At 43.1% G+C, this 24,846-nt stretch overlaps 1 protein-coding gene across 2 annotated transcripts in view; it reads left to right on the top strand.

The window, feature by feature from the left end:
- Positions 1 to 24,846, top strand: part of robo1 (roundabout, axon guidance receptor, homolog 1 (Drosophila)) — a 217,170-nt gene that overhangs the window by 16,178 nt on the left and 176,146 nt on the right. For both annotated transcript variants that reach the window (XM_028961527.1, XM_028961526.1), the window contains exon 2: positions 4,872 to 5,015. In XM_028961527.1, the coding sequence (XP_028817360.1) occupies positions 4,922 to 5,015 (94 nt within the window). In that variant the 5' untranslated portion in view covers positions 4,872 to 4,921. The remainder of the gene's footprint in view (positions 1 to 4,871; positions 5,016 to 24,846) is intronic.

Below are 24,846 nucleotides of genomic sequence, written 5' to 3'. Positions count from 1 at the left end.
CACCGAGCTGCAGGTGATGATTCATCAAGCTTCTCCTCCAGCTGCACCTCCCTGCTTCCGAGACGCCTCGACACCAGACTCAGATGCTAACAAAGGATCACATGAATACAGCACTAATGCGCCTGATAGTGGAATTGATTTGCACGCGTTGCACTGGACATGGGAAGATTGAACGTATTCATGTTCTGGAGAAGGGCTTCAGTTATTCAGAATGTCGGCCATTATATTTCCCAGGAAAAGGATATTTAATTTTTATTAAAGGAGATCAACCTGGAGAGTAGTGCTGTGTGGCAAAGCCTGAAAATTATGTACAACACTTCCTGCTATTTATCATGGTATATATTATGCCATAAAAAGAATGTGGAACAGCAGCAGAACATGACAGCTTGAGCACAGTTGTTTTATTAATACTAATAGTATATAAAGTGACTGAGCTATTTGACAAAATGGTTTGTACATTGGTTTTCATTGGTATTTTCAGGAACACTATACAGGAATGATGAATTTTAGTGACATTTCTATTAAATGTTTTACTCGCCTTGAAATATAACTTTTATCTCTGATATTATTCAGCTTTCAAAACATATTTGATCAATTTTGGGGCATACAATGAATCCTTTAACTGGTTTTGAATACTGTAACTGGCCCAATGTGCCACCATTGGCCACCAAACTTGTTTCAGTTTGGTCTTGTTCGTTGCATTATTTTACATTCTTTTTTGTGCATTTTCTGGTCTGTTATGCATGATGCAGCTTCACCTTGTCATGACTTTCACCAAGTCTTAGTTTTCTGTAATGATGTTTATTATGGACTTGTGGTACTTCTGATTGCGGGTCTTCTGATGGTAGTGGCCTGGTGGGTAACACACTTGCCTATGAACCAGAAAACCACAAAGTCACAAGTTCAAACCCCACTTACTACCACTGTGTCCCTGAACAAGGCACGTAACCCTGAGTGTCTCCAAGTGGACTGTCACTATTGATTGTAAGTCACGCTCGATAAGGGTGTCTGGTTGGCCTATCGCAGTGGTTGGCCTAGTAATCCTTTGCATGGTATATAGTGACACTACAGTCTGATAGTAATAAAAAATAGGAAAAGGGGATCAGGTCTTTTGGATAGCACCATGCTTTATTGAATATATTGGTAGAAAACAATCATAGGATCTCCATCATACTTTTCTATAGACCCTTAAAGACACACCTCTTCTCCCACATGTAGCTCTTACATGTAGCTACATACCATTTGAATGTCCACCTCAAATTAATCAGAACAATTTGATGTGCCCCCATTGTCCTGAAAAGCCTGAAAGTCAGCACTCATCTTATTTATGTAATGTAATAAATGTTCATGTCACAATACCATGTTATTGTGACATGAACAATGGTGGCAGTGGTGGCCTAGCAGCTATGGTTGCCAAGGTGTCACTGAGCACAGTCACCAAGGGTGATGGTTAAATGCAGAGGACACATTTCGTTGTGTGCACTGGTTCTGTGCTTGTTGTGTATCACAATGACAACCACTTCACTTTATCAGTATTTTATATTTGCAAAAGAAGAGAGTAGCATGCTGTAGCATGATTTAGTTAACTTAAAATGGCCTCATTTCCATTGCATTTTGCAATGCTCCTCATTGGTCAGTCTAATTGCACCTCAGACTACAGCGTCTCGCAGCCACCCGACAGCCTGAGGGGAAAAGCAAATACTGGATAAAAAGGGGGGAGAGACATTTGCGTCTCCCCACTCTACTTGCCAATTGAAATACACTCAATTTTTTCACCAGATTTGTATTATAAAGAAAGAAGTCACTCGCTTTTCTCCTTCTCACTGAGGGTTATTTTTAAGGTTTTTTTTCCCCCTAAATAGGAGCTTTTGTTTTTCCTACATCACTTACCTACCTCTCTATTTCTCCCTCTGTCTCTTTTCGTATTCTTTTGTCTTCTCTTGCCTCCTCTCCCTCCAGGGCTGCTCTAGAGGTAGGGAGGGTACGGATGAAAGAAAAGAGGATTAAGCTAAGGGGAGAGGAGAAAATACGGAGGTGTTGGCAAAAGGTAAAGCAAAGTTCAATAGATTCACAAAGGCCATGAGCTGATTTCTTCCAGGCCTTCGGCTAAAAACTTTAGTCTTTAATGCAATAACCTGCTTTGGCCAAAGACCAATGTGGATATGTACAAGCCATGAATCAATAGTCCATATTAATTGATCGTGTACTGATCACACCTGTCGTAAAATAGGGACCCAAGCGTGGATGCTGCAGAGCACGTTTGTCTAAATAGTCGGTGGTGGCCCAGTGTGTGGCGGAAAATGAGCCCAGTAGATTTTTAATGGCTTCACATGGCTGCGTGCGAATCAGATAATCAGTTTCGGAGCTAAGAACTCTCCGATGGAGCTCCTTATCTGATGGGACAGTGAAAAGGCGTCTGCCATGCACTTCAGCACCTCGGCATTGATTGAGTGGGATGTGGGGCTCGTAGGAGGGGGAGTGATGGAGACTAAAATCAGGAATAATGGTGCTTGCAGACACCACCCGCTTTGCACGATGTCACAAATATTTTTGAAAAAGGTCATCGCATTTGCATGGAGCTCGATTTCTTTTTGTCGTCCCTCCAGCAAGGGGGAGGGGGTCGGGCATTGATTGGCTTTATACAAGTGTTTGCGAGATCGCGGTGGCAGCGTCACAAATAAATCTTCCATTATCTCAAATCAGCCTGTTCATTAATCAAAATGAATTGAATAATAATGGCTGCTGTTGAAACCATGCTGGGCCGTCCCCTGCCTGGCGTGCAGGGTGAAGAGGCCACCATTTGCTTCTCCGCGTCCCAATCCCACCTTCACCGCACTGTCGCTGCACTGTGGCCCTCCCCCATCGCTCACATCTCGTGATTGCTAATTGGGTGTCTATCAGATGGCTGCTGAGACGGGGAGGGCTGGGTCTCTTATCTGAACCAATTATCAGCGAAAAAATTCAATCTGTGTTCTCCTTGTCCTGCAATGGCGGACCCTTTCTTTGCTTTCTTCCTGTCCCTCTCCGTCCCTCACTTCCTCCGGATCGAGGAACAATTCTGTCATCACGACATACTAGTTGTACAGTTGTTTGGATTACAATACGCAGAATTTCTGTTTCATCACTGTGATGATGAAAGAAATGAGAATGGAAGATAGTGTACAAGACCTGATAGACATTCAAAATGTTTGGCCTTTGAGATGGTTGGTAGTAGCCTAGTGGGTAACACACTCGCTTATGAACCAGAAGACCCAGGTTCAAACCCCACTTACTACCATTGTGTCCCTGAGCAAGACACTTAACACGAAGTTGCTCCAGTGGGACTGTCCCTGTAACTACTGATTGTAAGTCGCTCTGGATAAGGGCGTCTGATAAATGCCATAAATGTAAAAATGTAAATGTAATGGTTAATTACTGAGAACAAACTGATTCGACTTGAGAACTTCCTCTTGCCGTCTGGAAGGTTGGCCACACAGAATGAAAAAAAGACCTGTTTCTCATAATTTTCTAAATAATAGAAACATAAAAATCCTCAGGCATACTCACCCAATACAGTGGATTCCAAATCTGATTTCGAACCACACGGACCAAACATTTTTTTGCACTGCTCTGTAATTTCACTAGCGTTTAAAATTTAGCCAGTTTCACTACGTGACCTTGGGGCCGATTAATAGGGGTTGGCAACAGAAAATGAGACAGGCAGGTGAAAGGCACGTTCATCTTTAAATGTTACAACACGGATGTGCAGGTTGCTGTACAGATGGTGCTTCAGTCAAGACACTGCAGATATCTGCACAACAGACATTTTGTGTCTGGGGGTCGGAGGGTGAGAAGGATTGTTTTGTCTTTGTTCTTAACAGTGCAGAGTCAGAGGTTCACTATCAGATGTGCACTTTGTTATAATACCAGCAAATCTGCGCTCAAGTGCTTCTTTCTGTGCCACAAACTGAATTAGATAATGATGGTATCATCTTACGCTTTGTTGCATTTTGTACACAGAAACCCTTGTCACATATGTTCCAAAAAAGAAGTTATTTAGTTGTTTCATTCACTGAAATCAGAAGTGATGATTCATTTTGTGCACCAAGCTGACATTAACACCTATGGAAAGCTGTATTGTATGAAGCACAGAAAATCGTTTAATTGACAAAATATTGTTTTGTCAATGACAAAAAGTCAGTTCATTTTGTGAATGAACTGACTTTTTGTCATTGACAAAATGTATATTGTGAGGAAATGAAACTTTGTCAACTAAACAATTTTCTGTCCTGTATCCAGCACAACCTTCTGTCCAAAAAAGTGTGGGTGCCGCTGTAGGTTTGGTGCACTCAAGATTTTCATAAATTGATTGAGCTATGTTTGTAATTCATGTGAATATTAATACTTGCACATGCGATGCAATGTCTGAGGTCCAAAACGGAAGAGATATAATTAAAAGTAAAATGGAGCTGAGTTCATGTTCCTTTCACTAGCGTGTTTTGTAGGGTTTTTTTTAACCCTAGTATGAATGTGAGTGTGTTGGAACAAGCACAACTGGATGAAAGTACTGACACTTGGTAGCTATCTCTATCTTGAGAAACTAACTTCCCTACTTGTTAGTGTGTAATTATTTCTATCACCCAGTTTGTTATGAACAGAGGTTAAAATGGGAGGAGCAACATGGTCTCTGCATGCTGCTTCCTCAATCTGGATCATTTAAAACTGGCCCTTTAATAGCGCAAGCTTTAAAATAGTGCGCTGAGTATTATAAATGTTTTCACTGCATTGATGGGAATTGCAGAGAGGGGAACCGGATATGTATATTTTTTTCTTCTGCCTTAAAGCCGGTTTTTATAGTTGCCTTGAACGTCTTTCTCTTTTTACCCCCTCAGATTGACCACTACCGGGACAAGTTAATAGGGATGCCAGGACAGTGACCACAATGCGTGTCACATGGTCAGGTGCCACACCCTTTGTCATCATCACACTGTTTCATCTCACTCAGTCTGAGCTATTGGAGGGACCTCTTGTGCCAGGTAAGATTTAGATGCACCAAGACAATTAATGAAATTGTCTGTTTTATAGATCTGTAGCCGGGTTAAATTTGACTTGATGTTTATTTTGTGAGACATGTCCTTTTAAGATCTGATGCATAAAGATCTCTGTCTGTCTGCACAGTTGACACCATCTCCTAATGCTCGAATTTTGCCGTTATTAGCAAGACATATCATGTCTTGTTTGGAAATAATGCATCATTGTGTCTTGTCATGGTTTGTCTGTTTGAACCTTGCTTCACCACGTAACGGGAAAAATCGTGAATAGCGGTAAACTGAAGGATGTTGACATTGACCGTGCATTACTCCGCACCACACTGCTTAAGGCTTGAGTTAGAATTCTGAGGTTGGAGAGGGGTACGCAGCAGCCATCCCCCTAATTCACAACCCGGAGTGCACTCACCACAAGCATATACTTACATACTTATCAGACAGGGCGATGGCTCTGGGAATTACGCTCCTATTCTGGCTTTTTCACACTCACCCCCCTGCCATATCCTGTTTTCTCCTCACGCTCTTCATCACCACTGGCCTCTTATTTGTTACTTTTCCCTTTGCATTTCCCTCCACATTCATTTTCTTTGACTCTTCTATTCTACCACCACCATCCAGGAAGCAATTTACTTGTCAGCTTGTGCCTGCTTGCTTCTTTCCTGGGCTGCTGCGTTGTCCCCCATCTGCGTCCAGGTGGAGGCTGTGGTAATTTCAGTTGTAGGCGGGTGGCGGTGCAGCTTTGTTTGCCTGCAGTGGGTTCTGTTAATAGCCAGAGCTCAATATACCGACAGTAATGAATGAGGTTTGATCTTCTCTATGGTCTCCAGTCCAATTCACTGCACCTCATCTGTTTCCGCACTGTGCTAACCCGTTACAGGCGTGGTACAGGCTATCAATGCACTCACAGTGGTAGTGCACGCGCTGCAATGTCAAATGTGCTGCTTTCTGTGCAACTCTACCACTTTCATAGATGGCAGAACTGGAAGAGGTGGCTTTCATTGCTTGCTGGATCTCATTTACTTGTGTAATTTCGATGTGAAATCTGTGTGTAGCTGGAAACTGCTGCTTCAGACATGTTACGTTTTCATGCCCTTCATGCTTATTAGACATGCTTTAAAGAAAACAGGACTGCATTGTATGAAATGCAGTTTTCAAGCCAGAAACTAATAATAGGTGGAAAGTTTTTGGAAGCCTTCTGAAACTCATTGTGCAGTTAATCACTGCCTAAAAACATATTGACATATTTACTGGTGTGTCCAAAGCCCTCTGCTGGCTCTGAATGCTGCTGCTTAGTGGCCATTCTGCTTTTCAATTTCTTACATTCAAAGTTATTCAGCAGAGCTTCAGCTAGTGTTTCGTGAGAGACGGCCACCGTGATTGGACGGAGATTGAGGTTACACCTAGGGTAACCTATCATTGCGATTCGATCTCTCTCAATTTGGGAAAGAGCAGTTCTTCATTTCTTTATACTTTGCCATTTATTTTCTGAATGTGAGGCCTATTTGCTAGCCCTCGAGTGCAGTAACCCTTTGATTTGCCATATACTGAGTAGTCACTGTTCAGAATGGGTCTTTAATGAGTCTTGAGATCAGTGTAAGTCTCATAAAATGCCTTTGTCTGTACCCTGAGCACCTCATTTGTTTATGCTTAGACTATAACTCAAGCAAATCTTCTAGATTATCACTGACAAGCATGTGACATTATCTGGATATAGGTTCAATGTCTACATTGTTGTCATTAATGTACACTGTAAAAAGTGAACACTGGCTAAACCAAATATTTTTTTAATCAACTTGTCACACCTAATATATTTAGCATTGACGTAATGTAAATAAACCAATCAAACCTGCTGTAAGCTGGTTTAATTACATTACGTCAATGCTAAAATATTAGGTGAGACAGATTACTTGAAATTTTAGTTTAGCCAGTGTTCACTTTTTACAGTGCACTGATATGTTGTCAGCATTTAAAGTTGCAGAAAGCAACAGATAACATATAACACTAATTGTAATTAATGAGCAAACACAGGTTACATGACAATACAAAATCTCTGTACAATTCAAACATGTATGTACAATATTGTTTCAGCAAATGGTATCAAAAAAGCTCATTCAAATACTTTCAGACCATACATTTTCTCCCAGCATCATCTGTTCTGTGGTTTGTACTTGCATCATATTAAAGCCATTAGTAAATCTTCCTGTTCCACCCATTCTTTTTCTGTATTCTGTCAGTCCCTCGTTCCATTTAAATTTGTGCTTAATACGCCACTATAAGAATATTGAATCACAGCGGAGCCGTGCTGACCTTTGTTAAATTACTGAGCCAGTTGTGCAAGACATACGCAGCGCTTTTTAGAACCAGGAGGAGCCTGAAGGAGAGGATGGATCCTCGGCACATAACATGCTGACGTCCTCTTTATTAGTGCCCTGCTCTGCAAGCAACACTTCTGCCACTCTCTAACCCATCTGTCCGTATGCCGTTTGATTGGAGCTTTTTCAAACGGACACTGGCAGGGTTTTGCAGGACTCCGTAAAGTGCTTCCAAGGCAGCTCCATGTTCTCTCCAACAGCCATCCAGCCATTTCACATTTGATGTTTAAGACAGAAAAATTACACCGTCTGCCTGAATCCGTTTGATGACGCCATGCCATGTGCCATTCACTTCAAGAGATGGAGCATCGCTAACCGTTAATGCAGCTCTTATTTCACATTGTAGAGGAAAGCTTCTTTTTAGTGGAGACTGGAGAAGGTAGGGAATCACTCTCTCGCTCTGTCTGACAAGTTTCAAAGAGAGCGATTGCTGATTGCTCAGTGCAGCACTTTGCAAATTGCCCTGTAATTGTGTTTGCTTGAAAAAAATGCTCAATTCACCACTGCATTTTCATTTCTTTCCCCAGAAGGGCGGTGCCATTATCACAAGAGATAGCCGGCCAGGTTTGGGTTATGTGCGAAAAACATATTAGGAATAAAATGCTCTCAGGAAATTTTTTTGATATGAACACCAAAACCAATTTCACTTCTGTTGATGGAATATATGTAAAACATTTACCACACTAATGAGAAAGGCAGAGTATCGAAGGTTGTGAGAACAGAAGTAAGAGTCAAACACTGTGATTAACCCTCAGACAAGGAAAGCTCGGCATGAAAACATGAGATTATAGTACGAGCAATTGACAGGTATGGTCTGAATGGAAATATTTTATCTTTTTTAGGCAATAACACATCATTAAGAAGCATTTCAAAGCATTAAGTGACTGGGTTATTGCAACTAATTTTTATAATATAATATGAATGCATGCGACTTCAGAAGTTAAAATGTTCATATCATCCTGTAAGTCTCTATAAATAAGGCTGTAAAATGTAAATATGTGTTTTGCCTTATATTTTCTAGTACAATTATTACTATTTATAAGGCCTCTTGCCAGCCATTTTTATTATTTAAAAGTTGTATAAACAAAATGCAAGAAACAGTACAGTACCAGCTGCTTGTTACTGGAGACTCATTACACAAAATATCATTATGAGTTGATGAGAGCACTTATGAATGTTCCTAATGGCTCTTATGGAGGAATTAAGTATTTCTAATGAAGATGTATGATGCATGCTGCAAAGCAGATGTTACTGCTTATTACACGGCCAGAGCCTGAGAACACATTGTGTGCCATACTTGATTTACAAAGTGCATCAGTAGTCTCAACTCTGCTCCCTCTCTGTCTCACTGGATGCTTCATTTATCACTCTGACTAAATTGAGCCGATAGTCCGCACTCTGATAGGCTTGGTGCTTTTCCGGCTTTGTGTTCTGCCATTGTCGCCACTCAGAGTAATCCATCAGGACACTGATAAAATGAGGAGGCCTATGTCTCAGCATGTTAATTGTGTTCATAGTCAGTAGCTAAAGGGATGCTAACTAAGTGTCAGTGTTTAATAAGAAGGTATTCTAGTTGTCACAGGAAGCTGACACATGAGACTACGGTTTATTTCCTTAGGGAGCCTCAGTGCAAATTTGTTGGAATATTATAATGAAGCGTGAAGCTAGAGGTTAATTTCTATGACTATACTTTCGTAATTAGAATGCAGTGGGGCCAAAAAAGTTTTGGAGTTGCCGTGCAGCTGCTTATATAACATGGAAACACGACCATTGTATTATTCCATAAGTTTAAAAGATAAAAGATAGATATAGATTTCTGCCTTTTCAATGCATTTTAAACCAGGAACACTTCCAGGGACTCACACACCTATGGCACAATTTTAGTCACCAAACCCATATCTTTGAGAGATAGAGGAAACCGGAGAACATGGGTAGAGCATGCACGCACAAAACCTAGTAGGTGGAATCGAACACTCAGCCGTGCTGTTGTGAGACAACGATGCTGGATGAAATTGCTTGACTAGGAACATGCAAATAACTTCTTTTGAAGAAGAAGCTCCATCCGGATAACCCACCAGCCTTTGTACCAAAGGCATTTCTGTGTCCTTCACAAGTAGGGACTTTTGTTCCTTTGAAGCGTTCCACTTTCTGTGAGTATTGAGTATTCAGGGAGCATGTTTGCTGCAGGACTATCTCTCTTTCCATCTCTGGTTTTACTTAAAGTGGTCTCACTCTCCTGATAACCTTTTTGTTTCAAGTGCCCTGCAATATTTCCCTGCATCAGACCAAGAAGTCTTGACCTTTGTCAGCTCGCTCCATCCAACGGACATTTAATTACGCCGCAGAGAGATGGCGCGGAGTTTCCTCATCGTGCATTTTGGTGCACTGCAGCAGGTATCTAATGACGAGCGACCCCGCTGCCAAACTTTAATGATATACTCTGAAATTAAGCGTGCACCCTCCTCAGGGTTCCGAGGTGGGTTTGTTTATCTTTTAAGTGGCTTTCGAAAGCAGAGTGGCCAAGTAGCTCGTATGAAAGGGGACCGTCAAAACAGCTGAATCTCAATAAAGTCATCACCATACTGCTGACAGCACAGACAAATATTTACCTCCCCCGCACAGACAATATCCAGGAGACCTTTAACAAACCGACTGCAGGAAACTTTCAGCTTCACTAATGACTTAACTTCCACAACTGTTGACACTGAGGTCAAATGCAGACCACAATGATTACTGCTGTGCTGTAGAACCTGTCCAACAAAGGAAATAGTAGTTTATGACGTATGTCTTTGTATGGCTTTATGATATGACCAGAATATTGTCATGCTTCTCATGCCCATAGCACGTTTTCGGTCAAATAATTCATCTCAATTGCTTGCACATTTTACTTTCTAAAGAATTGGATAGTCAATACCAAGGGGAAAAGGAAGATGTTCTTCTTCATCAGACAAGCTTGACTTTGTCACTGTATGCTGATTGGCTGAAGGTTTCACCTTGTTTTGCAGAAAAGTAGTGGGCACTACGTTCAAACTGATGCTAAGCACAGACCTACATGCTAATCGCAGGGCTTGTTTGCTAGCGTTGAGGTCAAAGGTTGTCCTCAGGATTTACATTAATTGCTAAAACAACAAAGATCCACTTGGTTTATCTACATCTGGAAAAGCAGAAAGTAACGACTACCCTTTTTGTTGGTGTGTAATTATTTCTGTCACCCAGACCACAATATTTAATGACGTTTTTATGAATATAGTTTACAGTAGGAGTTGCATCACTGTCCATCAATACATCACATCTGTAAAGGTCATTAAAGATTACACTAGCAACCAAGCTTAATGCTTAGAGCGTACCGCTGAACCAAGCACCAGTTTGAAAATAGTGCCCTCTCTGCATCTTACATTCACCTTGGTTTGGTTGACATGAAGTCTTGATCACAGATCGTGATACTACCGTCAGCAATCATCCCAGCACGTTTCCTATTTGTTTATGCCATCTGCTCAGGAACATTTGTCATTGTGGTACCCCTGGTATCCACGCTGTGAAACCGTGCTCAGAGCTCCGTACGTTGGACTTTACAGTTTGTGGGCTTTGGTTTTGCTGTTTTTCCGGCAAGCTGCCTTGATTTCCTCTGGGACCTTAGGTGACGTGTTCCCTCTTCAGTCCTCAGGCTTGAGAATTATGCGAGCTCACAGATGAACTTTTCTTCCTTGCTTTTCTGAACTAGTGCTCTGACGTTCAGACCGTGCTGCAATGGCTCTTTTTTATTTTTATCCTGTGCTGTGTCTGGGGATCCTGTCTGGAGCGCAGAAGACCCAAGCGCTCGTTGCGACCTTAAACTCCCGGAAGCGGCCACCGCGCAACACTGGTGGCGAATTGCAGCCAACTCTGGACGCTTGTGAGCGACAGGGCTGTGGCCAGGGAGTTGTGGGGGTCTAGCGTGCTGTAAGGATGAGTGCTCCCACCTGCAGCTCAGTGCATCCTGTGTGTTCACGCTCGCTACACTGTGATTCCGCCAGGGCCGGTGCGCAGCAAACCTGCTGGCATGGGGAACGAGCGGGGCCTGTAATTGGAAATCTATGTGTCTACGTGCCTGGGAGGAGAATGAATGCTCAGTCATTCAATACCCTGGACATAACAAAGACCACTACTGCAGAGAGCATGTTTTAATGTTCAAAATATCTCAGAAATAGTTGCTAAATGTAAGTTTTTTTTTTTTTTGTAAGCTCAACATAAGAACAATGCTTTTGAAACAGTACAATACAGTCTTCCATTTAACGTTCCATATAATCGTGACTGTACGAGCTCAAAATCATGTTTTTACTAGCTGTATCTAAATGTTTGTGATATCAAGATACCTCAGTATCACAGCACGGCACACAGTGACACAACGAACTGTGTCCTCTGCTTTCACCCTTCACCCTTGGTGGGCAGAGGGCAGCCATGACAGGCACCCGGGGAGAAGTGTGTGGGGACGGTACCTTGTTCAGTTGCACCTACGGTTTGAGATTCTTTACCCACTAGGGCCACCACTGCCCTAATCAGTACTTGGGTGACTATATCACCAAAGTTAAACTTTATTTTAGGTTAGATTCTTGGCTCAAGATCTGTGATTTTTTTTTAATTGACAGAAATACTTTTCTTTCAGCTTTTACTGACATGAATTAAATGGCTGTTGAATTGCTCGGGAAATTGTGAAAAGTGGATTTGTGACAAGCTTCAAGCTGAACCCAGATTATGTAATAAAAGATTCTTATAGGGTTTTGAAAAACATAATTTCTTGCAGTGAAGCAAACTATCCAATGCTGACTTTTGATAGATGCTAATCGTATAAAGCGTGTGTTATTTGTTTATTAGTGGCTGTCTTATTGAGTTCCATTGCTTGAGCCAGTGCTTGATTGACGTGAGCATTGAGCAGCACAGACAAGCAAAATTTCCAAGCTGCCAGTAAACATCAACCTCCCCCCTCCGAACGCATCGCATCGCTCTCAAATGCGTATTGTGAGAACTTGAATGCTGCATCCCATTTGCAACGTGCTCTTTTTTTTCTCTTTGCGACATAATATTGGAGATGATCCCCCTCTTCTTCTCCGATGCCCCATGTTTAAATGGGAACTATTTTCCATCCTTTCATTTGTCAATCACTGTGTCTGGCGGGACTGGACGTGGCCGTAATTGTCTGCATCCCTCTTGGCTTGGAAAAGGCCCTGGCACGTTTGCATGAGAAAGGGAGGTGAGTAGAGAGGTGAGCGTTGAATTAATACCCGTCTGCCTTTTGTCTAGCCGCTCCTTCGCCTCCGATGCCAAGAGACTCGGCCGTAACAATCAATAAAGACCGCGACTCGGGTCCAGGGCCCCCCCAAAGCCTGCTCCGATTTTGGCACCGGCCACATCCCGCGAATCCCGCCAAGTCTGTCTCTGTGTGCCGCAATGAGCCTCCTAGCGGCCTCGGTCTTTGTATGGGGAGGAGGCCGAGGGTCCCGGCTTCAGCCACCTGCTACAGCCCGTGGGCTGATGCGACGTAATTATTCGCCGCTGCTCTCCTCATCCCCCGAGAGCACGGAGAGGCCGGCTGCGCGGTCGGCGTCGAGAGGAAAACACTCCGGTCACCTGAGCGCACTTCATGCCGGCTACTCATCAACGCCCACAGCCTGGCCGCGTGTTTTGTATTGGCCGCCATGTGTTTGTATAGGCACTCCCTCTTTTGCCTGTGTGCTTGTGTGTGTGCGCGCTCTATGAAATATTGATGGGTAGTGTACGTGATGGGGCTTAATGAGCTGCAGAGGGGTTTGCGGAGGCTGTGTGTGAATAGACACCGGACATTTCTTCTGGCTCGGAACCCGCATGTACTTCCTATTAAAAATAATGGTTGTAATGATCGGAATCTAATCAATACGACTGCTTGTAGTAATATTCTTTGTCAGTTTTATCAATTCTTTTGATTGTTGACTATTATTCATGAACAAAACATGTAACAAAAATGATTAATAATTATTGTAACGATATTATTGTCATGAACAATAGCTTTTCATTTTCTTGTGGTGTTATTAATTGAGATTTTATTAAGAATCTACAATCTTATAATTGCTGCTGCATAAATTGATTATTAAGGTGCCTAATGTATCTGTCCTCTGTTAAACATACATGTAGTGATTGTGCTGTTAAAGTGAAAGTGAAGTGATTGTCATTGTGAAACACTGCAGCACAGCACACGGTGATACAACGTGTCCTCTTCTTTTAATCGTCACCCTTGGTGAGCAGTGGGCAGCCATGACAGGCGCCTGGGGAGCAGTGTGTGGGGGGCAGTGTTTTGCTCACTGGAACCTTGGCGGGTTGAAATTCGAACCGGCAACCTTCTGATTACTGGGCCGCTTCCTTAACCGCTAGTTATTAGTTATTGGTCCACATTGAACAACATTGGATTATTTTCAATTTAAAGTGCATCCTTTCCTGGGTGGTATGGCAAGTGTTTAAAATATACAGTAGTGTCCTAGCGGGTAAAGAAGGGGACTCATGAGTGAGTCGTGAGTCGAAATACCGAATCGCCAAGGTTCCACTGAGGAGCCACTGAGCAAAGCACCGTCCCCACACACTGCTCCCCGGGCGCCTGTCATGGCTGCCCACTGCTCTCCAAGGGTGATGGCTTAAATACAGAGGACACATTTCATGTCACTGTGTGCTGTGCTGTGTATCACAATGACGAAAACACATCACTGGATGTATAATATGGGGCAGTGGTGGCCTAGCGGTTAAGGAAGCGGCCCCGTAATCAGAAGGTTGCCGGTTTGAATCCCGATCCGCCAAGGTGCCACTGAGGTGCCACTGAGCAAAGCACCGTCCCCACACACTGCTCCCCGGGCGCTTGTCATGGCTGCCCACTGCTCACTCAGGTGATGGGTTAAATGCAGAGGACAAATTTCACTGTGTGCACTGTGTGCTGTGCTGCTGTGTATCACATGTGACAATCACTTCACTTCACTTCATCACTTTTAGGAAATATTCACAATACTTGAGAATTCATGTTAACTTTAGACAGACTACAGATTGGGTTGAAAAGATAATAAAAGAGTTTTACTTTACCTTGTATTGTATCATGTTGAGAGAAGTCGATCATTCATGCTCAGCACGAGAAATTTCCTGACAGCTGCCACACTCAGGCACGCAGTGGAAGAATAAATTCTTATGTATTACTGAAGAACACGAACACAAATGTGGTCATAGTTGATTATTGGCTTATAGAACTGAAATGGCAGAGCACAAGCATTCATCCATAAGTGCAATTTCTCCTGTGCACATGGCCATTTTGAAAATTATACATCCACTGAGCTTGGAGCTCATCCCTGTGTCCTTTGCATGCATTAGCTTTGATTGATATTCATTGTTTTTCTTCAGTTGCTGTTAGATTGGACATTGGCCAGTGACACTGGACTCAGGCAGCCTACTTTTTTTATATCACTGTATAGCAGTAGCAATTTATAACAATTGGGCTTATGACTACAGCCTAAATTTCCATGAAATGTTCGTATTTGAGCCTGAACTGACCATTGCACCAAACTCTGTGGCACACAAACTGCGACCACTTCTGTAACCCAGCTGGTAAAAATGTAGCTGTTCAGTGTGGGAGGGTTGAGCCGTTATGTTTTTGAGGAAATTAGAGAGATCTGGAGCTCTCATCACCAATAAAAGGGATTGGTGCTTTTTCCTCACTCAAAACCTACACGTGTATTGCATTGCAGCACTTTTTACAAGAGTGTACATATAGTCAACTGTGATCTTAATCAACTTGCTTTAATAGTGTTCATTTGCAGCCTTGAGTTTCTATTGTCCTGGACGCATCAGGGAGGCATTTACTCGCATAAACACAGGTCAATATCAGAAAATAGGCAGGGATCTAGGAATGTGCTGCTATGACAATTCTGCATGATGAACCATTCCAGAAACAAATTATTTCTCGTGCTTACCTCAGTGTTTCATCATATTAAATTAATCTGTATTGAATTTTGTGTGGATACCGGCCTTTTTTTTAATGCGGCAGACATATTGATAAAACATGTAATAAACGTCTCATGCTCTCCCATGCTTGCTGAAGTCATGGGTAACATAAGTCAGTCCCAGGCAATAATGCATGAGGTGCAACCCACCACATTTGTGGCCAGAGTGCTCTTTAATTAAATAGAGAGATGCTTCTGCTGCTTATCTGATGAACTGCTCCTACATGAAAAACAGGGGACGGGTAAAAAGTCAGTGATGAAATACACCATTTTGGTCTGATTTTCACTGAAATTGGGAGATTAGCTTTCCGGCTTCAGCAAAGGTGCAGAATTGAAGCGAACACAAATACAAGAGCGCGTCCCTTCCAGTGTTCTTCACACAGCATGGGTGACTTTTAATTCTGTTATGGAGTCCCAACAGTGACCGACGAGGAAAAATGCTGATGCAGGGAGAAGATGGGCTGGGGGAGGAAGGTAGGTGGGGAGTAATCAGATGCTGGCTGGATGCCCACCACATCCCCTCAAGGAGGCTGGGAGGACACGGACCCTGTCTTGTGACCACCTGAGCATGTGACCCGTCACAGAAGGAGGAATGTGGGTTAAATGGACATATTGCACACGACTGCGACACACACACTGTATCCAGACAATAAGGCACATCTGTTTGGGTGGACAGTGCGATTAAGGTTGTGATGGGGCGTCCCCAGCTAGTCAGGTGACAAGTCAGGTATCCCTGCTCCCCCTCCCTCCTTCCACCTCCCCGACGTCTACTGTGCATTAATGTCAGCTCCGGGACACTTCTCCAGAATCTGGCTTTATTGTGTCTGTCTGTCACACACATACACACACACACACACACACACACACACCTGTGCGGCTGTTCTAAAATTAGTTTACCCGCCGCCTGTCATGGCGTGGCTACAGCAGAGGGGTTTTGTTCCCGTAGGGAATCGGTGGAGGTCAGGAATTTAACACCACTTTGTATCTGAAAAGCAAAGCAAAGCACTGTCGGAATATCAGCACACACTGACATGTGTCAAGTGAGTTAAATTGTCAAAGGTACGAGGTAGCTAGGACAGTTAACGCAAGCCAGCTACGGGCACATTGTCAAGCCAGTCACATACCGAGCATCGCATAACACAACACACCAGATCAAAACTAATTTACATCATTATTCATCACGCTGCATCATTGACATCGACGCATACTTTGTTTGTTTGTTTGTTTATTTATTTATTAGTTCAGTTAACAACCCGAAATTAGTTCTGCTTATAATCAGCTCACAAAAAAACATATTTTGAATAACAATAATGAACAATCACAGAAATATGATGAGCGGAGTTCCGCGGATCTCACTGGGAGCTATGGTGGAGCCGCCGCGTGTGCATGTTAACAGGATTATGTGCATTATGACGTTTTCTTGTCACAGTGTACCACCTTCAGGGTACAGGAAAAATATACAATATTCATCATTAAAAATAAAAAAAAAAGCTATGAATAACATCGTCAGTAACTGGAACCATTCTTTTTTTCAGAAGGTCGTATATTTAATTAACCCATTGTAGAACTGCACCGCACAATAGTCTAACAAAGGCATTGCCTTTTGAAAAGCTGACAGGCATGTTTTTTATCTTCTGCCCAGTCCTCCTTATTAAAACAGATTGTTGTGTCTGTAGCTGCTGTATACTTAACCATGGGCGCCCTCTGACATTCAATAGTCAACCACCTGAACTCACCACGTGAACCAAAGCACTGGCCCAAGTGCTGAGGCAAGATAAAAGATATCGAGAGTCCCACGTCACAGGGGATTTTGTTCCATTTTAGAAGAAAATAATGCAATTTTTAGCAAGATCTGTATGTGGGCTGCAAATGGGGATAATTATTGGGCACAGTTATTTTCCGCTGCCAATTTGTTCTCATATCTCTCGCTTTCACGTCCGACCCCCTGACTATCCTGCTCTGTTTATTTGTGGACCTGACTGTTTGTTCTAGTCACATTTTGGCAGGGATCTCTGTGTTCACTTCATGGCTGTGTTGTTTCCTTGGACGTGTAAATAGACACAGTGTCAAGTACGGGAATTATGTAGGAGAAATTAAAATTTGGTTCTTCGATCTATGCAGCAAACGCCAGTCCTCGAGAGGCGTTTGACCTTCACAGACATGCAAACCTCTCAACAACGCCACACACACACACACACAGCCAGAGCAGATCTTGAGCATTCTAGGTGATCCACCACAGTGGTAGGTAATTTTATGCCTGCTGTTTGGGGGGGTGGGGGGGTGCTATCATATGCATGCAACGTTTTGATGGCCGTGTGTTATGGTCAGGCTGCTGCAACATCTTATCGTAATACGATGCACTGCGGACCTTTGCGCGTTGGGTCATCAATCTTGCTGTCACGTCGTGTCATTCCATGGCAAGGGTCGGGGGCACAAACACATGCACACATTTGAATTTAGGAGTCTTTTGCTGGCCCCACCCCCTGTCCAGCTGGTCTTCCTCAAGGTACTTGTGCTGCGGCAATCACTTCATGTGTCCTCTTTCATGAGGTGGGAGTAGAGGCGTGAGTGTTATTGTTGCTTTGGCCCTGAGTGGGTCAGTCTCTTACGTAACTGGATTCAAAAAACAGGCATGAATTGCTTCGCACCTTAACAGAACTCCTGTGCTAAAAGGCAGTTAAGCATAACGAATTTGCCTGTACCACAGCCCAGGTCCTGGGGTGCACCTGCGGAGGCATAAGAAGCAGAGTTAGTTGTGTTGTGAGACCGGGGCTGTAGGCTCAGCGCCACTCAGATGGCTGAGCGAAGAGAGCAGAGGGGGGAGAGCGGGGGAGCAGGTGCTCAGAGGCAGTGGGGTCGTCAGGGTTGGCGCGACTGTCAGAAAACATTGAGGGCCACTAGGAACAGGCAAGGACAATCCAGAAGGGTAGTCAAGAACAATCGGACTGCATGGGGCTTAGTCAAGAGCAGGATCGGCTTACAACAATGTGACCATGTTCAACAATGAGTTCGCATCGACCATCATGGCTGACACATCTTTATATAGGATGTCAACCTTGGTTCTGTCTACTACTGGGTCGGCGGTCTCAGGTGAAAGCACCTGCTCCCTTTGGTACCGGGGGTGGGGTGGCGACCATGTCAGTCTGCCTTCATAGCACATTTATAAACCAGCTTACATTTTAGCTTCATAAAACATCGATAATGCTTTTACAGAGCAGTGCATACATAATAAATCTCATAATTGCATTCATAAGTCTGACATTTCAATACCTAACCCTGTGTGTTCTGCAGCACGTTATGTGGGAATTCTGCAGCCCAATGCAGTACTACACCAGACTGGTAGCTCTTGTTTTGGAAGGTGGCAGCCAACACTGAGTGGCAATACTGCCACCTAATATGTCGAATATTGTACCATTCACGATAATACCGTACTTTGTTGTCAATACAATTATACTGTAATGGCCCTACTGCTGATATAGGTGATTATATATAATAGGGAGTCTATGCAATAGGTGATTATTAAGTACTTCAGTTGTGTTTTGCTGTGTCATTCAGGCAGCAGAGCGTTGGGTGACACTGCAAATGTAATAAATAAAGCCTCAGAGTGCCAACAGGCTGGAACTGGTAAATAGTAAAATGAAAGTTTAGGGTTGTAGCTGCGAGTTAGCAGCTTCATTAATGGTCTTTAACAGTTGGAGAATGTCAAATCGTACGGCTCAGTGACTCAACACAGTCTGCCATCTAGAACGAAAGATGCTGGGAAAGAATAGCTGGTGCTGTGGTGCCTCGGCGGACGCCCAGCAGACCATGCTGACACATGCGGTTTCCGCCAGACAAGTTGCTTAAAAGACAAGTTGCTGAGCCACCCCTTCTCCAGTGACGAGTAAGACACATGCCTCTTCTCGCTGAGGGGACAGCTGTGTCATCCGATTCCTACTGGGCAGTTACACACACACGCACTAAATGTGATGTTATTTAGTAAAAATGCACTGCCCAAAACGAAGTGTATTTTCTTAATGTGTGTTTTAATTTATTCTCCACATCATCTTTTCACAAGTTAAAGTTTTACTTTGATCTTTTTTTACTTTAAATCCTTACAAAGGGGCTTACAACCGTTATCCAGTGTGCAAATAGGCTCTAAGCTAAAATCTTAGATCCAATTCTGATCTGTATGACGGCTCTGATCCATGCCAGTAGTGAAGGATATTGAAAGTGTGTTGGAGTGTGACAGCACAGCTGGGCGTTTGAGGGGAGGGGGTCGCGCCGACGCCCTTCTCCCACAGAATGCTGATGCCGTTCACGCAGATGGTGTGAAGGTCGGAACGTTCTCTTGCACATCACCATTTATTTAGCCATCTTGTTTAGTTATCTCGTTGCCTTTTGCCGGTCTCTGATTGGTTGCTGACCGGTCTGAATTCCCTGAAGGCTTGGCGATCAATATCCTTACTAGCTGACAAAGCGCCAGGAGACAGACAGGAGCTGACATGTCCCAGAATGCTGTGGTGACAGGGCCCTTTTTTATAGGGTGTGTGAGATATCATTCAAACCATATTAGGACCTGAAACTCCTCCTCCACCTCAAACATTAATGGAGTGGCATTCATATTGGGAAAAAAGACTCTCCACTGGTAGAATATCAGGTGTAAGGATGTTGCACTGCAGAATCAATATTGCTCTCTTCAGAACAATTGGACAAAAACCCTCCGCATGCACTTTTTTTTAGCAGTGGCACCACAGAGACATTTAATACATTTTTCTGCTTGTATCGATGCAAATGGCCTAGTTTTGATAGTTCGACCAGAGAATCGTCCATACATGGCTGGGGGAATTTTGTTCATTCGCCTGCAGCCTATTGATTTGCCATCACTCACCAGGCTACTTTTGGGTCCGGCCCAAAAGAATAATCCGTGTGTCTATCTTCAGAATAAGCAGTAAATTGATAAGAGAGAAATCGATTTGCTGCCTCGGGCCGTTTTGTTTGCTCCAGGTCACGATTCGTGTGGTGTTAGAATCCCGTAATGAATTCCTATTCCTGGAATTCCAATACTCTCGGACCTCCTAGACAGTGGCTGGGTTCCATTGGCTAATCTGGAAAATGTACTGCTTCCAGACAACCAGTTCTTTCTACTCTGTCTCTTTCAATTATCTATTGATTTGCGCATATAAATCTCATTACTGTGGTAAAAACAGGATGCCAGCTATTTTAGCAAACTTTTTGACAAAGGCCACGACAGCAAAAAAGATAAATGAGAATTAAAATAAGTAATAATTATTTGCAAATCTGTTGCTACTGTGTTAATTTCACAATGTAGTTCAGAGCTGACCAGCTTTAACCACAAGGTCTGATTTGTTTTATGATGTTAGATTTAGAGAAATGGCTTGAAGAAGACTCATCAACACCTGACCAGTATGGCTGAGTGTCTATTTACTCTTTCAATCATTTTCCATATAGCCTAAGCCCATCCTGGGACACTTGGCACAAGGCACGCAGGGTGTAGCACCAGTCCACTGCATGGCGCTTACAAAAACACTCACACCAGTCACCAATTCACCTACTGTGCATACCTTTGGTTCATGTGAGCAAACTGGAGAAACCCACGGCAACACATGGTGAGCATGCAAACTTTGCACAGAAAAGGTCCAGGCCAGGATTCGAACTCACAACCTTGGACTTGTGAGATCATGTTGCTAACCAGTCCTGAATGTTAATGCTTAGGCGTCCTGTAAAAGGAAGAAGATGGCAGCAGGACAGGGCTGCTGCATTAATGTGGACTCACCCTCTCACGTATGTTGGATTTGCTCTTGGCCTTATGTCACACGCCAGTGGGTTTTGGTTATGTTCTTTATCCTTTTGTGTTCTGTTCGGCCATGGTGCCAGATTTGAGTTCCTTTGTGTTTGATAGACCTCTTGGCACATTTTTCTCCTGCATTTCCTTCCCCCGTCAGTCTACTCAGTAGGATTGCTGTAGGGGTGTTGAAATTATCGTGATGCAGATGTGGAACATTTACATTTACATTTAAGGCATTTGGCAGACGCCCTTATCCAGAACGACTTACAACGTGCTTTCAAGTTACCATTGATGAAGTGGTCAGTTCTGGTTCATTCATTGATTCTGACCTTGAGGAAGTTCATTCCACCACCGAGGGGCCAAGACAGAGAAGAGTCTAGATGAATGTTTTCCTTTTACCTTCAGAGATGGAGGGACCAGGCGAGCAGTACTGGAGGCTCGGAGTATACGAGGTGCAGTGCGAGGTGTAATAAGGGCTGTGAGGTAGGATGGTGCTACTCCATGCCTGGCTTTGTAGGCCAGCATCAGTATTTTGAATCTGATGCGTGCAGCTACTGGGAGCCAGTGGAGGGAGCGTAGCAGAGGTGTGTTGTGGGAGAATTTGGGAAGGTTAAAGATCAGTCGTGCTGCTGCATTTTGTATTTGAGTTGTAGAGGTCGGATGGTACATAGAGCCAGCTAGACGGGAGACATTACCAATTACATGATAATGGCGTTGCTTGGTGACGTTTTTTTAGCCACTATATAAATTCTACTCAAAAAGTAGTGTCAGTAGTAAATTTGGGATCAAAATGAATGTCCTATAAACAGCATACACATTTTCACTGCTGTTAATATAGTTTTTTAACGTTCTTTGAGATTTTGGCAACAATTGCCACCAAGAAAACGTTGTATGCCGCGTTTATTTGACGGCATCCAAACACGCTGGTGTTTGCATCTTTGAACTGATCCAATGAGCCAAAAAATGGTCAGCTTTCGACCCGTGTTCGTGTAACACTACGGACGCCAGAGAACCGCCTGGTTCAAATGTCTGTGTACAAAAGGCCTTAACTATAATCTCACTGATGTATTTGAAAACATAATGTGATGTAATGTAGAAAAATTGATGGGATGCATCATGTTGCATTGCTAATCGTAATCGAATTGTGATACCAGTGAAAGATTCACACCTTAGCCATGCAAAACTACTCACATTTCAACACATGCTTTACACTATGTGAATGAATGGCTTTGGGTCCATAGAAGAGAATGTTCATGGGAAATGGTTAAGTGCAAACACTCACAAGCAGAACCACTGACATTACTGGAATATGAAAAAGATTTGTTATTTAGTTGGTATTTAGGAACAATTTTAATAATACAGGTAGAAAACTATTTTGCCTATGCACTAGTGGTGAGCAAATGTGACAGCATCTGCATGCACGTACCATGAGTGTGTTTGTTTTTCCTCCGCTTCAAACGGTGATTGACTGAGCCTTGGCCTCGTCACACCTCGGCACGTACTCATACTCAGGAACCGTGCGAAATAATCTCTTCAAGCACCCGGCTCCCTGACAGCTCTGCTTGGCGGGCCTCGTGGAGTAGGGAGATGTCACAAGCTGTAATTTAGTAGTGACAGCCTGTTCCCCTCCAACATGCCCGTGGCTTTTACTGGATTAACACACATTAACACTTTGCTCCTTGCTCCACCTGCTAAGGCTTTGGCGAATTTGTCTTGAAGACATAGTGAAAGATGAGTTATTGCCATCAAGTCTGCTGTCATGAGAATTAGGATAAATAGATCCAAGTGGTGACATGGCTATTGATAGACGGGCATTGTGTAATTAAAGCAACGCAGTATTTTGTAGTTTTTAGAAATGTGTGGTAGTCATGTGGATTATCTCTATCTGGTTTTAAAACTCAAGGCAACCCTCTAAGGCTAAGATTCTTTGTTCTTTGTCCCTTTGTTTAAACATGAGTTTAACCTCCAGGCACAGGTAGTGGGGAAGGGTAGATGCTGCATTATGCCTGCCATTGAGAAAAGACCCAGTGGCCTGGTGTTGAATCCCAATCTCCCAAGATGCCCCATTATAGCACAGAGAAGCCCAACCAATCACCTTTAGCAACTTTACCTCCTGACTTCTACCCTAAACAGTTGTATTTGACTGAGGAAGCTGAATAAATGTATTTGAGGTGGGCAATGATTGGATCTATAACACCTTATTCCCTATCCAAAATGCTTCTATGATCTAGTCTAAATCTATATAATCTAGTGTAAAATGTGTATATTGTGTTTTTTTTTGCTGATTATTTCATTTTGCTCTCTACTGTACTGTGTTGATTAAGTCACCTTTTTTTTTAGGTTTGAGGATGAAGTTTATTGTCATATGTACAAAGTACAGTGTACAGAGCACAATGAAATTCTTACTTGAAAAACCCTCCCTCGTAGACAGAACATAGAACATGATACATAGAAGACATAGAAGACAAAGTGCAGCAGCAATAAATAAATCACACAAGGCTAAGTTGCATAAAGTGAGTGTGCATAATTTAAGTGACAGTGTTGTGACATACTATGTGTTGAATAGCCTGATGGCACTGGGGTAGAAACTGTTCCTGAATCGTGTTGTGCATGTGTGAATTGTCCTGAGTCTCTTGCCTGATGGCAGGAAAGTAAAAAAAACAAGAAACCTTGTGTGTTAAAATACTTGGCCATTAAACATAATTCTGATTCTGATATTTATATTCTGTGAATTGAAGTACTGGTTTGCATTGTCACTTTAATGGTACACGTCTATTCTAAAATATATGCTGTTTATCAGGAAATATTTAATAAACATTAAGGGGGTGTCTGTTCTTCAGTATTTTACATGGCATCTCAAGCCATTCAATTTAGTTTGGGAATAATATAATTAAATTTATTTACAGCATTTACATTTACAGCATTCATCAGACGCCCTTATCCAGAGTGGCTTACAATCAGTAGTTACAGGGACAGTCCCCCTGGAGACATTCAGGGTTAAGTGTCTTGCTCAGGGACACAATGGTAGTAAGTGGGATTTGAACCTGAGTCTTCAGGTTCATGGGCGAGTGTGTTACCCACTAGGCTACTACCACCCTATTTATTTATTTATTTTTACAGTGATGAGGATGTCACACTCTTCAATTCAACCTTGAATGTTACCTGTACATAGACTGCCAGGAAACATTTCAAGATATGCACAAGTGTTAAAAGGTGCCTTTTGTTCTTTGAATGGCCGCCAACTGCGAGCTGAGCACCTGAGCTCAGGAACAGACTTGGAATGTGATGTATGTAGCGTGAAGGAACACAGGATGCAGGGCCAAACCTTTCCACAGTCATAAAAAACTGTAAAGCGTGACAAATATCTCTCAGCAGGACTTGGATACTTGCTTACGTGGTGTTTTTTCACCGTTCATAACTCAGACGTCCTCCCATTTGGGAAGGTGTGACCTGCGAAAGACAGACAATGGGCCCTGTCCACTTGCCCATCTGTCACGGCTGGCCACTGTTTGTCCAGTAGATGCACACTGGCCACAAAGAGAGGGTCTGGTCAGCTCTGTCCAGATGAGCTGTTTGGGCACAGATGCGCCATGTTTGCCTTGGGGATTTTCCCACCAAGCCACAGCGCTGGACCGTGTGCAAGAATGACCCTTCTGACAGCAGAGGGCACTTTG

The sequence above is a fragment of the Denticeps clupeoides genome, chromosome 19, assembly GCF_900700375.1.
Source record: "Denticeps clupeoides chromosome 19, fDenClu1.1, whole genome shotgun sequence".
In the NCBI taxonomy this organism is placed as follows: domain Eukaryota; kingdom Metazoa; phylum Chordata; class Actinopteri; order Clupeiformes; family Denticipitidae; genus Denticeps; species Denticeps clupeoides.
The sequence above is the reverse complement of the archived record's forward strand: the minus strand, read 5'-3'. Positions and strand labels throughout refer to the sequence as shown.